Source organism: Puma concolor, chromosome E4 (genome assembly GCF_028749965.1).
Source record: "Puma concolor isolate L17-30 chromosome E4, mPumCon1.1.hap2, whole genome shotgun sequence".
Classification (NCBI taxonomy): domain Eukaryota; kingdom Metazoa; phylum Chordata; class Mammalia; order Carnivora; family Felidae; genus Puma; species Puma concolor.
In genome coordinates, this window is record NC_141683.1 from 42,439,637 (window position 1) to 42,457,528 (window position 17,892).

Consider the following 17,892-nt stretch of genomic DNA (forward strand, 5'->3'; position numbering starts at 1 on the left):
GGGCTAGGTCAGGGTCTTCCCAAAAGAAGTGATGTTTCAATGAAGAAACTATAGGCTTTGTGTACATGTGTGTGCGTACACTCGTGTGTGTGCGTGTTGTGTGTGTGTGTGCGTGCTTCAGACTGGGGGAGTAGTCATCTACAAAGGAACAATATTTTTATAATATTTACTGAATGTGTACTGTATGTCAAACATTAGGCAAGAGATACTTGGAATATTAAAGAAACAGAAAACCTGATTCTTACACTGAAATACCTTACAATCCACTAGTGACACCAAAGCTGAACAATCAAGTAAATACAATTAAGGCAAAAACTCCATTATATATAATGGAGTTTACTTGAGAACTGAGGTTCTTCTTTAATCTTCCTTGGTTAAGGAATTTTTCCACCATGCTGTCTTGAACTTAATCAGGGTAGATAGTCTCTCACTACATTTGCCTTCCAAACGACCTATTAAAAAACTACAACTTTAGGGGCGCCTGGGTGGCTCAGTCGGTTAAGCGTCCGACTTCAGCTCAGGTCATGATCTCACGGTCCGCGAGTTCGAGCCCCGCCTCGGGCTCTGGGCTGATGGCTCGGAGCCTGGAGCGTTTCTGATTCTGTGTCTCCCTCTCTCTCTGCCCCTCCCCCGTTCATGCTCTGTCTCTCTCTGTCTCAAAAATAAATAAAAAACGTTAAAAAAAATTAAAAAAAAAAACTACAACTTTGTTTCCCAAATATGCAATCAGTGAGGAGTTGCTAATGGTTTATTATTCTGGTATGGACATGAACTTACAGAAAAGATGTGAGTTCCAAAATGAATAAAGGGCAGAAACTGTAGAAACACACTGAAAAATGACCTCAGGTTGAACAGCCTTGTTCATTCTATTTAAAAATACATTCTCTGAAAGTCCATGATGTTTTCACTTTCGTCTGATAAACTAACTGAAAATTTACCAATCAGGATCATTTGTTAGTGGAAATCTTGGATTTGACTCTTGACGTTGGAGCTGTCTGACTTTGGATAATTATGTGGAAAAATTTCTTTTAATAAGAAAAAAAATGACCAAATACGTAGACATAGCTTGCACAGTTATTTAAAAAATAGCAAGTGCTCAGTCCATAGGATTATATCTAAATTTGCATCCCTCCTTTAAACTTGGCACCATATCTAGGAAATCTAAACAGTTGTTAGTGATTCATCACAGCAATCCATTAGTTTTATCTGATTATTTTATCCTAACTCCTACTTAAGATACATAGCACCACAGAACTGGCAGGTGAATATAGGGTTTAGAATTACAAATCCAGTACTACATGGAATTACATGCAGACATTTAAAAAATTTGAGATTCTCATCTTCCCAATATCTGCCATCCCCAACTCATTTACTGAGTCATAATTTTTGGAGTTGAGGTTTATTTTTAAAAAGATCTATAGTTGTGGGACGCCTGGATAGCTCAGTCAGTTGAGCATCCAACTCCTGATTTCCACTCAGGTTATGATCTCACGGTTTGTGAGTTCCAGCCCAGTATCGGGTTGTGCGTTGGCACAGAGCCCGCTTGGGATTCTCTCCCCCTCTCTACCCATCCCCTGCTTGTGCTCTCTCTCTCAAAAATAAATGAACATTAAAAAAAAAAAGAAAAAAGAAGATCTATAGTTGATTCTAGTGATCCAGGTTTGGGAACTTCTGGAATATACAAAGTGAGCTCGACTACTTCATAAAGCAAGTAATACTGGATAAAATGGTATGGTCATAGAGGTGAGGCTTTAATAGTCAAGCATAAAAGCTGAGAACCAATTCATAGATAAGACACCACTAGATGTTCTTGGTCATAGAATCCTTTAGATATTGAAGTAGCATTTAGATAATGGTGTTTAAGGAAGACTTAATGTACCAATATTATGGAGGATCAAAAAGTCACTTTAATAAGTTGCCACAATAATATACTGATGAATGAATGATAATTCAGACCAGATGATTGTCAATGGAAATGAAACATATACTATGAAGCTCTCCATACCTTACAAGGCCAACAACTCGAGATCTCAAGATCTCAAGAGTTTACTTTCCCACAGTCAGATGGTAGTTGAGCCTGAGTGGCAATAATGTTATTAAACAATGAGTGGAATGCTGGATGTTTGTACTAATTAAGTAATTATTATTATTATGGATAAACAATAATATAATGAATAAAAGAACAGCCAAGCTTTTGACAACTGAGTAGAAATTAAAAGTATGAAAAGAATGGGACAGAAAGAAACCTGTCCTAGTAACATGCTAGCTTGATGGTTTTATTACACATGGTTCTTACTATTTTTATTATGAAAATACTATTTTTATTATGAAAATACTTGTAGATAGAGAAAAGCAGAGACCCATTATTCATATTTAATAACTGTGAACATTTTGCCGTACTTTTTCTTTCTTTTCCTTTTTTGTTGAAGTAGGATAAAGAAATTATGGTTGACATGACATCTTGTCCCTAAATATATCAGTGTGCACCTAAAAACAAGGAAAATTCCTACACAACCAAAATACCATTATCACACTTAAAATGGTTAATACTAACTCCTTAGTTTTAATGAACACGGTCCTCTTAACGTTTATAGTTATATGTAAATCAAGACAACATGGGCTTGTTATGTTCCTTCCCCAAAGCAATCTATACATTCTTTTAAATTATTGATGGAAAAGGTAGCAACTTTGCAAATCCTCTGGATCTTACTGGCGATGTGATAGAAACTCCTAATTCAAAAAAATGTACCATTAATGAATGTTAATTTGATAATCACAAAAAGAATTCACTTGGAGTTTCATACACAGTGCTTCAAGAAGACTTTCAAGAGTTCTTGAGAGTATTACTACTTTCCAAGAGTCATGGGTGTAGACTGAACATCAGCAAGAACCATGGCATGATCAAGACTTTGCCCTTAACAGAACTAAGACCTCTGGCCACTGTCAGATAATCTGTCACTATAAGCTACTTGTATCCAAGCCAGATATTTATTGCTATTGATCTGCCTGGTCCTAGCAAAAGACTTTTGTTCTCCCAGACCGGGACTTTGACCTCAATTAAGTTATGAATTTCAATCCGATAGACTGCTCCACTTACCCTACTGCTCTCCTCGACTGGATTAATTAGAATTAGCTAGGCCGAGAGTCACCCCAAGCTCCTCATGGATCATATTATTTTAATAATAAATAAAAGAATAGCAGCAATGTACAAGAAGTATTTTGAAAGATTGCTCATCTAGGAACATCATTCAAAACCTGCCAATATCAATTTCTCTGATTTTGATTACCTCATTTACTTTTTATTTCTTTTCATTCATTGGAGTCTCCCCTTTTATTTCAGCTTTCTAAACATGTTCTTTGCATTCAAACATCAAAGTACTTGCCATTTTAGCACTTTGCTGCTATTTTAGGGTTTCATTAGAAAGTAACTCATCAAAGCAATCATTTGCAAGAATATAACTAAAAAACATTTAATAATCTCAGAGCATCAAGAAAAAAACATTCCATCATCCAAGAAAAATACTAGTCTTTAGCTAAATGCACTTTCTCTACAGCTAGTTAATACATTAAAAGCAGACAAATCAGAATGTCACTGAGAAGGCAATATCCAAAGTTGCAAAGAATAAGAATGTGCAAATACATTTATTTTTAATCCATAACCCACTGGGACAGATTATATAATGGCCAGTGAGAACTTTAAATCATGTTGATAACAATAATCAGTGGGATCAGTATTTGCTAAATATACTGTTCTAACTTTATGATTTACTCCATAAACATAAAAAATTTATTCTAAAATGTAAAGAATATTATACAAGAATGTTTACATTCTGGGCTATAGTATTTGGTATCTGATACTGAAATTGTAAGATTGTTAGAAAGGATTTATAAGGGAATTATAGAATTTAGAAAGGATTTATAATTCCCTTTATAAGGGAATCCTAAAACTCTATATATTTTCAACTGATGTTTCTGACATAACAAAAACCCTTTTACTTCTTTGATTACTAAAATTTTGAGTTTTGATTAGCTTGAGGGAACATAAAGGAAAGATTTCATCAGAATGTCTAAGTCTAGTAGTAATTTCAATATTAAAAGCAATACAAAATTAAAGCACAAACTCTGCCCTTAAAATGCTGAGAATTACATGTATATTTGGAAGGTACAGTCTACAAAAGGATATGTCATAAATTTACAAATCAGCAATTTATCAAGCCTTTAGTAAAGGTAGTGTTATCAAATAGACTCCTTGGAAAGAAATACGCACACATGAAAGTGACTCCTGCAATGAAAAATGAAACAATTATATTTTTTTATAATTACAACTATTGGATTTAATTTCCATTCCTCCTTTTCTCTCTCACTACCACATACACACTCATTTGGGTTCTGTAGATCATGTAAAACGCCATTCATTTTGAAGAAGAGTTTTCTATTTTCCCATGGAAAAATTCTAAGCTCAAGTACCAGTAAACATTTCTTCCTCAGCACCCAAAACATACCAGTAATCTAGTAAGAAAAACAAAACTGGTATGAGGACTGGACTCTTTACAATGTGGGAGAGAATCAAGGATTAAAGAAATAATTTGAAGGCTGAGGCTATTTTCATAATGAGCCACTCAGCAGGAAAAGATCAAATGACAAAATGTATTGTGCTTTGGCAAAGGGCTTCTGTTTTCACACCTGACTTTCATTAAGTTGCATATTCTTAAGTGGAATTAGAGCAATTCTCTAGCAAATCATACAGGTGATTTAACACATTAGCCCAGACTTTTCAAATGACCTCTTAATTAGGGTCACAAGGATAATGTGTGAGAGAAAACAGGAAAAATTAACATATTTACACCTTCCCCTACAGTGGAAATATTTGAAATGTAGACAATGACTTATATTAATACCATGAGAACTATATATTATATATATTTGTATACAAATATATATATATATATTTGTATATAAATATATATATATATTTGTAAGTGAGTTTGTATTTGTATACAAATATATACAGTGTATTTGTATACAAATATATATATATATATATTTGTAAGTGGGTTTATAAATGTATGAAAGAATTTAAGAGTTTGAAAAAGTATTTTTTGATAAATTTACAAAAAATATACACACCTATGTCATTTACTAGTATTCTCTATTTGTGCTTAACCATCTAAACTTTTCAGTCTAATTTAAATATTCTAATACTGAATGTCCAGGAATAGTGTTTACATATAAAATAAAAGTAGTAAAAGGGAGAAGGTAAGCCTTGTCCATTTCCTAGGGAGGACTTTTTAAAGGTAGACAAAAAAAAAAATCAATATATGTCTTCTAAAATTAGCAAATGAGATACTTAATGGTATTTATATATTTGAATATTGAAAGAAAGGAAGGTAAGATAAATCTAAACTATAAACTCCTTCTCTTGGGAGAAAAACTACTGAAACACTGGAAGAATATCTTAAGTGACTATACAGCCTTGTTAAAAACAAGAAATTGCCTTGAAATCTTGTTTTATCCAAGCAGTACGTGTACATTTTATATCCTATTCCACAATTATATATCTATGTTTGTTTACCTAGAAAATGACTTTTAGAGCTACTTCTAAGTTAAATTATTTGTATTCCCCAAATCCTCAAGACAAATGGGTACTCTGGAAAGATGCACCATATTCGTAAGGTTTCTCATATATTCTTACATATACCATGTACTCCACTGTTGCCAGGGACAGAGGCCCTCAGTTTGATAAACCATTTAAAAAAAACAATAAAAAACTTAAAAAAAATTGAATGGCATGGAAAAATGTTCATTTTATAATATTAAATGAAAGAGAAGTACAGAAACCACATACATGGCTGGTTTCTGGTTCCAAGTAGGATGGAAGAAGATATAATAAAGTAACTTTCCTAATGTTAGCAACAATGAAAGAACAGGAAAATTGAAAAATTGTGTTTATGAAAGCAAAAAGGACTGAGTGAACTAAATCAGAGAGCTATTCAGAGAACAAGCTCTCAAAAATGAGAGAGAGAGAGAGAATAGGCTCTTTCCTGCTGCTTTCTTACCTGGGAGTATTTGCTGATTCTGTGTAAAGCCTGAGGAATGAGAGTGGCTCAAATAAAATGATGACACGGGAAAATAACATTTTGGAGGTTGTTAGGGGTTGGGTCAACAACTGAAAAATTTCAGAAGTCCCAAACACAAAGTACTATTTTCCCACTGGTTTAATTTCTGAGTTCAGGGGCTATGTGGGAAGCCAGAGTTTCTAAAAGAGCACATAGGAATCTGTTGTTTTGGCATATTTGAGGGAGACAGTCCCAGTTGAGGAACAGGGCCTGCCTCAAACAACAAATGTCAGCCCAAACACATTTACCAAAATTTGGAAGCAGTGTGGGATAGGAAGCTGGAGAACAAAGCTCAAAGCAGAAAGAATCAGACGGAGTCTTAATCAGTGTTTCAAGAAAGGGAGGCAGAGACCCTTAGGCTCCCAAGCAAAAGCCCTCAAGAGCCTCCCCCCAAGATATGTAAGAAAGCAGAGGTATAACTAGAGTTACAACCTAGCCCCAACATTGCTCAATTCTTCACTGGCCTGAAGTGATTAGCCCCTCAATCAATATATCTGACAGAGGATAAGGGGTGCCCTTTCTTGGGGCAAATAACACTGACTTCAGTCTCTATTCTCCTTTATGCATAATGTGCAACATACCATTTTAAAATTATGGGATATAGCTCTTCCTCTTCCTTTCTTGAACAGTTCAGCTTTAAAACCATAGGTAAGGTTGAATGAAGTAGGTATTCATGTGAGTGGAAGGGTAGAGAAAGGGGAGCTGTCATGGTACAGAGCAAGGTATCAGAGCCTAACTAGGATAACAGGGTGTCCACCTGGAGTGGTAGCAGCCTAATGTGAGGTGTCAGGGCTCACACAGGATGAAGAAGACGTCCAGATAGAAAATGGTCTGGGGCGCCTGGGTGGCTCAGTAGGTTGAGCATCCGACTTCGGCTCAGGTCATGATCTCACAGCTCGTGAGTTTGAGCCCCGCATTGGGCTCTGTGTTGACAGCTCAGAGCCTGGAGCCTGCTTTGGATTCTGTGTCTCCCTCTCTATCTGCCCACTCACATTCTGTCTCTGTTTCTCTCAAAAATAAACATTTCAAAAGAAGAAAGGAAAGGAAAGGAAAGGAAAGGAAAGGAAAGGAAAGGAAAGGAAAGGAAAGGAAAGAAAAGAAAAGAAAAGAAAAGAAAAGAAAAGAAAAGAAAAGAAAAGAAAAGAAAAGAAAAGAAAAGAAAAGAAAAATGGTCTGGTACAAAGTGTCAGAGTCTATGTAGAGTGAAGAAGACAGCCCTACAAAAGGTTGGCAAGGTACTGGATGCTGAAGCCTAAGATGACTGAGGAAGGCACTCCCATGAGACAGCAGTCTGGCTCAGAGTGTCAGAAACCAAGAGGAATGAGGACAACATGCTCCAGGAGAGTGGTCTGAGCAAACTGTCAGAAGTTCAGGATGATGAGGGCATCCCTGCAGGAAGGGGGGTGGCAGCAGCAATGAGAGATTGATCAAATAGTAAATATGATAAGATAATGGAGCCAGATTTCTCACTGTCAGAGAAAGAGAGTTACACGTAGAAAAACTGAATGAATCTTGTTGTTTTGAACTGGAAGTAGAGATACTGGTGTGAACTTACGGTATACACACACAACATACAAAGAAAAATGAACACAGATATTAATGTGTATATGTATATGTGTATACACATATATGTCAGAGGATTTGGGAAGAGTGATAGCCCAACAGCAATGAGCACACCTACTCAGATCCTGGTTTTTAAACACCATTCTCTACTAAATTGAACCACAGCTTTCTGCTGTTCCATGGCTGGGAAAGAGAAGAGTTCAAGATGAACTGGAACTTCTTGCTATGCAAGAAAATATGAAAATTCTCAAAGAATTACGGGAGTATGTCAAAAGGACACAGAAGCCAGACTGAAGTGGCTCCCATTGGCCAAATATGGAATAATTCGAGCATAAATGTAAATAATAATAAACAGTGTATTATAATATAAAATAGGGAACTATGAATCCAAACTGATATAAATAAAAGCATGAATAAATTGAAGTTTTGATGAGGACAAGATATTTATATATCTCCAAGTATCTTTCCCACAAAACAGTAATGAATTACAAAGGGACAAAAGTAATTTCACTTTGAAAATCTTGACAGACATCACTTAACTCCGTGATCAACATAAATATCAGTAATGGGGCAAATTGAAAGTATGAGCTATTAGATAGGTCCCAATAAGAATACAGTATCACTTCTACAACATCACTGCAACAGATGCGTAATGTAAACATAATCAGGAGAAAACATGAGACAAACTCCAATTGAGAAACAGTCTAAAAAATTATTGGTCTGTAATCTTTAAAGATATCAAAGTCATAAAGGTCAAAGAGAAACTGTGTAACTGTTCCAAACTAAAGGAGATCTTTAGTTTCCTCCTTTAGGCCCTTTTAAACATGATAATCAAATGCAATGTGGGATTCTAAACTGAATCCTTTTATTATAAAAGAAACTCTTGGGCCAACTGGCAAAACCTGAGTGATGTATAAAGATTAGATGACAGTAATATATTAGTGATAATATCCTCATTGTGATAGTTTATTTGTGGTTATATAATATCCTCATCTTTATACAGGTGATAGGGCATAATGTTGGCAAAATGTTCTTAAAGTTCAAGGTTTAAGATTCAAACACACTTATTGTTTGTATAAATTTGAGATTGTTTCACAATTAAAAAAAATTTAATTGAGACATGTGGACAAGTGGGAAATTGTGATCTATAAACAAAAGAAGGAGCCAAAAGCAGCTGCCTCAAAGATGTCATTTAAATTAAGAGAAAAAAACTGAAATGATCATTACAAATACATGAAAGAAAATAGAGTAAAAGATGGAAATTTTCAACATAAAAAGGAATTAGGTAAAGTTATTCAAATGATCATTCTAGAACTGAAAAATTGTAACTAAGAACTCAATGCAGTCTTAACAGAAAAGATTACCAAAGACAAAGATGGGTCAACAAAAATTATCCTAACTGAAGCATTCAGAGAACTAAACAGCAACGTAACATAGATGAACAAATAAAAATAAACAAAAACAATAAAAGAGAATATATGACATTTAGAATACATGTCAAGTGGTCTCACATATGAGAAACTATAATTCCACATGAGAGAAGAGAATGGAGAAGCAATATCTGAAGGCATCACCATCACAGCAAAAAAATTTGTGAAATCAAGAGCTATGTCAGAAGGTTCAGTGGACCCCAGAGTTAAACACCACCACCACCACCACCAACTTAGCCACTCTTGGAAAATGATACATACTGTGAAAATCTTAAATGTCTGAGCAAAAAGATATCACCTTCAGAGTAAGAACAATAAGATTTACAGCTAACTTCTACAAAGAAAATATGAGAGCTAGAAGAAAATGGAATGGCAGCTCTACAGAAAGAAATACAGGGGCCAGACCTAAAATTCTCTATGAAGCAAAATTACCTTTTTAAACTATAAATGGAATAGACATACTCAGATAACTAAAGGTGAAATGACTCATAACTAGAAGTCAATATTATAAGAAATATTGAAGTTCTGCAGGCAAAAGGAAAATGATACCACATGAAATCAGGAAAGTACAAGGAATGAAAAAACATCAAAAAGAAGGAATGAAAAAGCATCATTTATGTGAATAGAGATAAAGACTATTGAGTGTTTAATGCCAAAACAGTATCCTGTGAGGTATGTACTTAGAGAGGTAAAAATATATCACAGTTATAGCAACATAAGCAGGGGAAAAAAAATAAACAGAATCATATCATTTTAAGATGTTCACACTATTCAGGTGAAGCAATTTCAGGTGTAATTTCTATCACGACCACTAAAAGAATGATTCTAAAAGGAATGGCAAATACCCATTAAAGAAGGCAAAATGGAATAATAAAAAAAAAATACTTCACACAGAAAAAATTGGGAAAGGAAAAACAGAGAAACAGAAGGTGAAACAGAACAGAAAGATGACAAAATTAAGCAGATTAGCACCACAAATTACATTAAATATAAATTAAACCTCACCATTAAAAGACAAAGATCTGAATAAAAACTAAGACCTACCTACCTACATGCTATTTATGAGAAACACAATTTTAGGTATAAAGACATACTGCTGATTGATTGAACTGTGTTCCCCTCAAATTCTTAAGTTGAAGCCCTAAGCCCTGATGTGACTGTATGTGGAGGCAGGGCCTTTAAGGGGGTAATTAAGGTTAAAGGAGGTCAAATGAGGCCTTGATCCAACATGACTGTTGTCCTGTTAGAAGAGGAGACACCAGAGACTTCTCTGTGAACACACAGAAGAAAGGCTATGTGAAGATACAGTGAGAAGGCAGGGTTTTGCAAGTCACTAAGAGAGATCTCACCAGAAACCAACCTTGCCAGCCCTCTGCTCTTAGACTTGAAGCCCCCAGAACTGTGAGAAAATGCTTGCTGTTTAAGCCACTCAGTCTGTGGTATTTTGTCACGGCAGCCCAAGCAGACTAACACAGAAACGGGTAAAATTTAAAGGATAGAAAAAAATACATAAGGTAAACACTATCCAAAAAAAACTGATGTAACTATAAAAACACTAAACAAAGTGTATATATATATATATATATATATATATATATATATATATATATATTAGCTTTTATATATAGATTTATACACATTAGATTTTATATATAGATTTATATATATATTTTAGATCTGAAAATAGCCATTTCTCAATGATAAAAGGGTCAATTCAACAAGAAGGTAAAACAATTTTAAATTTGCATCTAATAACATAGTTTGAAGGTATATAAAAATGAACACACTTACAAAAATCATAATTGGAGATTTCAACACAATTCTCTTAGTAGCTGATAAACAAGTAGACAAAAAATCAGTAAGAATATACAGCCCTTCACTAACACTATTAACCAACCTCACATAAACGATATTTGTGAAAGACTACACGAAACTGCAAAATACAGTCTTTTCAAGTGAACATGCAACATTCTCCAAAATGTACCATATAAAGAGCCAAAAAGCAAGTGTTAATTTCAAAATACTGAAACACTCCAGAGTATGTTCTCTCATCATACTTGATTCAAAATAGAAATGAATACAGAAAAGGAACTATAAATTCCCCCAATGCTGGGCAACTAAACAACATACATCGGGATAACCCACAATTCAAAGAAAGAAATCACACTGGAAATTAAAAAAATATCTTGACTAGAGGATAATAAAAATATCTCAAAATCTGTAAAATGCATTTAAAGGAGTGCATAACGAGAAATTTCTACCTCTAAGAACACCTACTAGAAAAGAATAGCTGAAAATCAATATCTAAGCTTTTATTTCAAGAGGTTAGAAAAAAACACCACAGCAAATTAAATCCAAAAAAAAAAAGGAGGAGGAAAGAACAAAGAACAAAAATCAATGACACAGACACAAAATGTAGGATTGGGACAATTAACAAAGCTAAAAGCTTATTCTTTGAAAAGATTACTAAAGTTGACAAATGCTTAAAAAAATAATCAGTAAAAAATATATTAGAAATATCAGACAAAAAAATACATCACTACACACACGGGAGACACTAAAGTGCAAAGATGATATTATGAAGAACTTTAGGTCAATTTTTTATAACTTAAGATGAAACGGGCAAATTCTTTGAAAAACCCAACTTATTAAAACTGATCAAAGAAAAAATAGAAAATATGAATAATCTTCTATCATTTAAAGAAACTGAACTTATAATTTAAAGGCTTCTAGGTTCAGATGGCCTCATTGGTGAATTCACCTAAACATTAATTCATCTATAGTGCTTATAATTATATGTGTCTGTACATTTTTTTTAATGGTTGATCTAGGTATCACTCTGTGTGTGTGTGTGTGTGTGTGTGTGTGTTTACTGTTTACTGGTATTGATAATTTACCACTCTGATGAAACTGTAGAACTCTTACCTCCATTTAGCTACCTCTACTTCCTCCCTTTATAAAATGATATTTATCCTGCTTAGTGTTTGCTGAGCTCCTGGATCTGTGACTTGGTGTCTATCATTAATTTTGGAAAACTATCAGCTATTCAAATATTTCTTCTGCTCCATTCTTTCTTCCCCTTCTGATATTTTAATTACATGTATGTTACACTTTTTGAAATTGTCCAAGAGTTCTCAAAATTTCTGTTCTTTTTATCTTTCTGTTTTTTTCTCTTTGCATTTCTGTTTTAGAGTTCATTCTGACATATCTTTCAAGTTCACTGACTCTTCTCTCACTTGTGTACTCTACTGAAGAAACTACCAAATGTATTCTTCATTTCTGTTACAGTGTTTTTGATTTCAAGCATTTCCTTTTCATTCTTTCTTAACGTTTCCGTCTTTCTGCTCACATGATCCATCATTCTTATATATAGTCTACTGTTTCCATTAAATTACTTAACATATTACTTAATCATACAAATTCCCTATCTGATAATCCCAAAATCTGTGTCATGAGTCTGGTTCTGATACTTGCTTTGTCAGACTATGATTTTTCTAACTGTTCACCATACCCTGTAAGTTTTTATTGAGAGCCAGATGTGAGGTATCCAATAACAGAAACTATGGTATACAGAAATTTAGTGTGATGTTTTATATTAATCTGGCTAATAGTTGGGCTGTGTTCAATGTTTACCGTAGCTATAGAAACCTGAGGCTTCAGTTTCCTGTTTTTGTCTCCCCTGTTGTCTTTGGGTTTCCCTAAGAGCTCCTACTTAAAAAGAGTCAATGTCTTGGAGCTCTTTCAGCTACAATCTGCTCTTACTGTAATGAGAGCCACATGGCTGTGGTGGTAAGGTATAGGGAGCAGAGAAGCATTCTGTAACCTTATGATTAAATCTCAGTCTTTTAGTGTGCCTGGATCTTTACAGGTGTTTCTTAGTACCCACCCCCCAACCCCACCTCCTCTTAGGAAAATTAAAGGGGGCTGGAGTAGGATAACTGCTCTGGTAGACTTTTCCCTTGGAAGGTGGGCCTTTGTTATGAAAAATGCTCTTAGTATGTTTCAACATTGTTATTTCCCCTCTGTCCTGACAGAAACAAGAGAGATTTTTCCTCAGATCTTCACTGTGAGAACTTGAGGGTAGAAGTAGGTTCCTATAAGTAAAACTCATGATATAGTGTGGGGCACACCTAAGACTAGGCCCCTGGAGTTACCTCCTCTGAAGCTACTCCACACTGAGCCTCCAGCTATTGATCAATTACCACTTGTGTTCCTACGAGTTTATGGCTCCAGTGGCTTTGGCTCCACTGTGATTATCTGTGTTTGCCAGTTTCTTCAGGTGTCAGGGTGGCAGTTTACTCTGAGAACTTAATTATCTGATAGGCTCAAGAAAAGTCATTTGCTTTTAAGTTTGTTCAACTATTTTCTTCAATTTTTTTTAATGTTTATTTATTTTTGAGAGAGAGAGAGAGAGAGAGAGAGTCGGGGAGGAACAGAGAGAGACACACACACACAGAACCCAAACCAGGCTCTAGGCTCTGAGCTGTCAGTGCAGAGCCCAACGCAGGGCTAGAACTCATGAACAGTGAGATCATGACCTGAGTCTGACGCTTAACTGACTGAGCCACCCAGGTGACCCAGTATATATATGTTTTAAATCACCTTTGTTGATTTCTAATTTAATTGATCCACACTCAGAGAATATGCTGATATAAAATATTTTCGTTGATATCTGCTTTGTGGTACATTATGTCAACAGTTGTTTAAAATACTTCTAAAACATTGCATTCTCAAAAAAATTGAGAAAACAATCCCATTTAAATTGCATCAAAAAGAATAAAATAATTAGGAAGAGATTTAACCAAGAAGATGAAAAAGATCTGTATACTGAAAATTGTAACACTGGTAAAAGAAACTGAAAAAGACACATATAAATGGAAAGATATCCTGTGCTTTCTTATTAAAATGTTCATACTTCCCAAAACAATCAACAGACACAATGCAACTCCTACCAGAATTCTAATAGAATACTTCACAGAAATAGAAGAGCCAACCCTAAAATTTGTATAGATCCATGAAAAATCCCAAATAGCCAAAGCAATCTTAAGAAAGAAGAACAAAGCTGGAGAGGCATCACACACTCTGATTTCAAACTTCATTACAAAACAGAATAGTACTGGCATAAAAACAGACACATACACCAACAGCACAAAACAGAGAAGCCAGAAAAAAGCCACATATATGGTCAATTGATCGGAGGCAAAGGGGGCAAGAATATACAATGGGAAAAGATAGTGTCTTCAATAAGTGGTATTAGGAAAACTAAACAGCCACATGCAAAAGAATAAAACTGGGCCTGTATCTTACACCATACACAAAAATCAACTCAAAATGGATTAATGCCTGAGACCTTTACAAAACTAAAAGAAAACACAGGGAGTAAGCTCCTGTGTTTTCACATGAACTTGTCAATGTGTTCAACTATTTTTTTGTCGTTGTAAGGATCTATGTTCTTTAATTTTGGAGCCCCCACCCCCTTATAATGTATTGTCTTAAATATTTCCTGTGGATCAGTAGAATATTTATATAACATCAGATGATGTTAAAATTTTTGATTCAGTGGTCAAACATAATTTTTAAAAGCCCAGAGTAAAGGACAGTATATTATGTTTATCTCTATTTTCACCCATTCCATTGTTGTTTCTCTTTCTTCTTTATGTTCCAAGTTCCCTTCTATTATAATTTCCTTTCTATTTAAAGAAGTTCCATTTAGGGGAGCCTGGGTGGCTCAGTCAGTTGAGCGGCTGGCTTTGGCTCAGGTCATGATCTCACAGTTTATGAGTTCGAGCCCCACATTGGGCTCTGTGCTGACAGCTCAGAGCCTGGAGCCTGCTTTGGATTCTGTGTCTCCCTTGCTCTTTGCCCCTCCCCTTTCACACTCTGTCTCTCTCTCTAAAGTAAATAAACATTAACAAACTGTTTTAAAAATAAAGAACTTCCATTTAGCCATTCTTTTAGAGTAGATTGGTGGGTGACAAATACTCTGTATTTTTCTTCATTTGAGAATGTCTTTATTTCACCTTATTCTTGAAAGATATTTTCACTGGCTATAGAATTACAAGTTGACAGCTTTTCTTTCAGCACCTGAAAAATGTGGTGCCACTTCCTTCTGACCTCCATGAAAAACCATTTCAATCATTGTTTCCCCATAAACATAATGCATTCTTTCCCACTAGCTGCTTTCAATGTTTTCTTCTCTTTAATTTTTGGAAGTTTGATTTTGATGTATTCTGGCAAAGAATTTTTCAGATTCATCTGTTCTGGGTTTGCTCAGCTTCTTGAATCCACAATGCCATTCATCAAATTGGGAAGTTTTCAGCATGATTTCTTTCAATATTTTTCAGCTTCACACTGTTTTCTTCTCCTTTTGGAATTCAAATGACAAAAAAAGCTAAATCTTCTGTAATTGTCACACAGGTCCTGGAAGCCCTGCTGATGATTTCTTTCCCATCTACCTTCTCTCAGTTTTTCAAATTAGATACTTTCTACCTATCTGACTTCAACTTCACTGATCCTTTTCTTTATCACCTCCATTATGGTGATGAGACCAGTGAATTTTTATTTCAGTTATTATATCTTTGGTTCTATAATTTTTGTTTAGTTCTTTTTTATGTCTTCTATTCCTTTGCTTAGGAATAAATTTAACAAAAGAAATAGAAGATTTGTACACTGAAAACTACAAAATACCACTGAAAGAAATTAAACAAGCCCTAAATAAATGAAAAGACATTTTATGGATAACAAGACTTAATATTTTAAGATGTCACTACTCCCCAAACTGATCTATAGATTTAATGCAATCCCTATAAAAATCTTAGCTGCATTTTGTTTTGCAGAAATTAATAAGCTGATTCTAAAATTTATATGGAAATTCAAGGGACCCAGAATAGCAATAACAATCTTGAAAAAAAGAACAAAGTTGGAGATCTCCCACTTCTGTTTCAAAATATACTACAAAGCCACAGTAAAGAAAACTAAGAAAATCACAATTTGAATACACAAAGGCAATCCACACACACCAAACACCAAGGTGACTCAGATATTAGAATTATCTGACAAAGATTTGAAAATAGTTGTCATAAAATATTTTAATGAGCAGTTATAAGCATTCTTGCAATAAATGACAAAAACAGAAAATCTCAGGAAAGGAATAAATTTAACAAAAGAAGTGAGATAGTGTGGTACTGTCATAAGGGTAGACATATCAATCGATGGAAAAGAAAGAAGAATCTAGAAATCAACCCTCAAATTTATGGTCAATTGATTTTTGATAAGGGTCCTACAACAATTCAATGGGGAGGAGGAATAGTCTTTTCAACGGAGAGACTGAAACAACTAGACATCCACATGTAAAAGAATAAGGTTGGACCTCTACCTCACATCGTACACAATTCAAAATTAATCAAAAACCTAAATGTAAGAGATAACATTATAAAACTCTTAGAAGAAAAAGGCTCAATCACTATGGTCTCTGATTAAACAACAGTTTCTTAGAAATGACATCAAAAACACAAGCAAAATAAAAACTAGATATACTGGGCTTCATTAAAATTAAAACTTTTTGTGCTTCAAAGAATACTACTAGGTCAGTAAAAAGACAGCCCCCTCAATGGAAGAACATATTTGCAAATCATATAAATGATAAGGGCTTATATTCAGAATACATAATAGGTCTCACAACTCAACAGTAAAGAGACAACCAAATTTTTAAAATGGGGAAAGACACTGTTAATATCAATCTGTTCTAGTTGGCTGAGGTATAGAGAGCCCCTACAGAATTAGGTGAATCCACAAAACTACCCTGGTCACTTTTCTTTGGGGGTTCCTCTTAATTAATGATGGCTAGGGAGATTAAAAGAAAACTGCCAAACAAAATAAAAGGTCCGATTCAGGCAGTCACCTCATTTATCCCACTCCTAATATCATCACCTAAGCAAAGTCCCCAACTTCCTCCCTTGCACTCACACCCTTCAGACTCTGTTTTGACATATTTTCCCTTTGAGTCACCACTGTTGGTCCTTTCAAAGCTGCTTTCACCCAGATAAATACCTTGAGAGAGGAGAGGATGGCAACACGAGACACAAATGATGATCCGCCTCAACAGGGCTGGCCTTGAGTCCATTCCCTTAACAGATTTTGCCTATAAAAAAATTACTGAGCTTTCCATGGCTTTTTTCACCCAGTTAAAAAAAAAGTGGGCACAGGATCTGAATAGACATTTCCCCCAAAGAACATACAGAAGTGGTCAATAAGCACAGGAAAAAATCCTCAACATCAGTAACAATCAGGACAATGAAAATCAAACCCACAATGAGATACACTAAAGTGGCTATCAAAATAAAAGACATAATAACAAGTGTTGACAAGGATGTAAAAAAACTGGAACTCTCGTACACTGCTAGTGGGAATGTAAAATGAGCAGTCGCTTTGAAAAACCATAAGCAGTCCTCAAAAGGTTAAACACAGAGTTACCATATGCTCCAGCATTTCTTCTCCTAAGTATATATCCAAGAAGTGAAGATATATGTATATGCCCGCGTGAAGTGTTTATAGCTACTTTTTTCATAATAGCCAATATTCATTAAAACTGAAGAAAAAAAACCTAAATGTCCATCAAGAGGAAAACAGATAAATTGTGGTATATGCATGCACACAATAAAGCATTATACAGCTATAAAAATAAAGGAACAAATGATATATGTAACAACATGAATGACTCTTGCAAATGTTATATTGAGTATAATAAAACTGATCCAAAAGAAAATATATGTTGTAAATATTTG

At 34.7% G+C, this 17,892-nt stretch overlaps 1 protein-coding gene across 9 annotated transcripts in view; it reads right to left on the reverse strand.

The window, feature by feature from the left end:
- ACBD6 (acyl-CoA binding domain containing 6) overlaps window positions 1-17,892 on the reverse strand; it is a 215,283-nt gene that overhangs the window by 81,043 nt on the left and 116,348 nt on the right. Inside the window, exon 7 of one of the 9 annotated variants that reach the window (XM_086693808.1) lies at window positions 3,430-4,282. The exons of the other annotated variants lie outside the window; for them this stretch is intronic. Within the exon in view, the coding sequence (XP_086549934.1) occupies window positions 4,211-4,282 (72 nt within the window). The 3' untranslated portion in view covers window positions 3,430-4,210. Of the gene's footprint in view, window positions 1-3,429; window positions 4,283-17,892 lie in introns of those variants that run through there. 9 annotated transcript variants of the gene reach the window in all.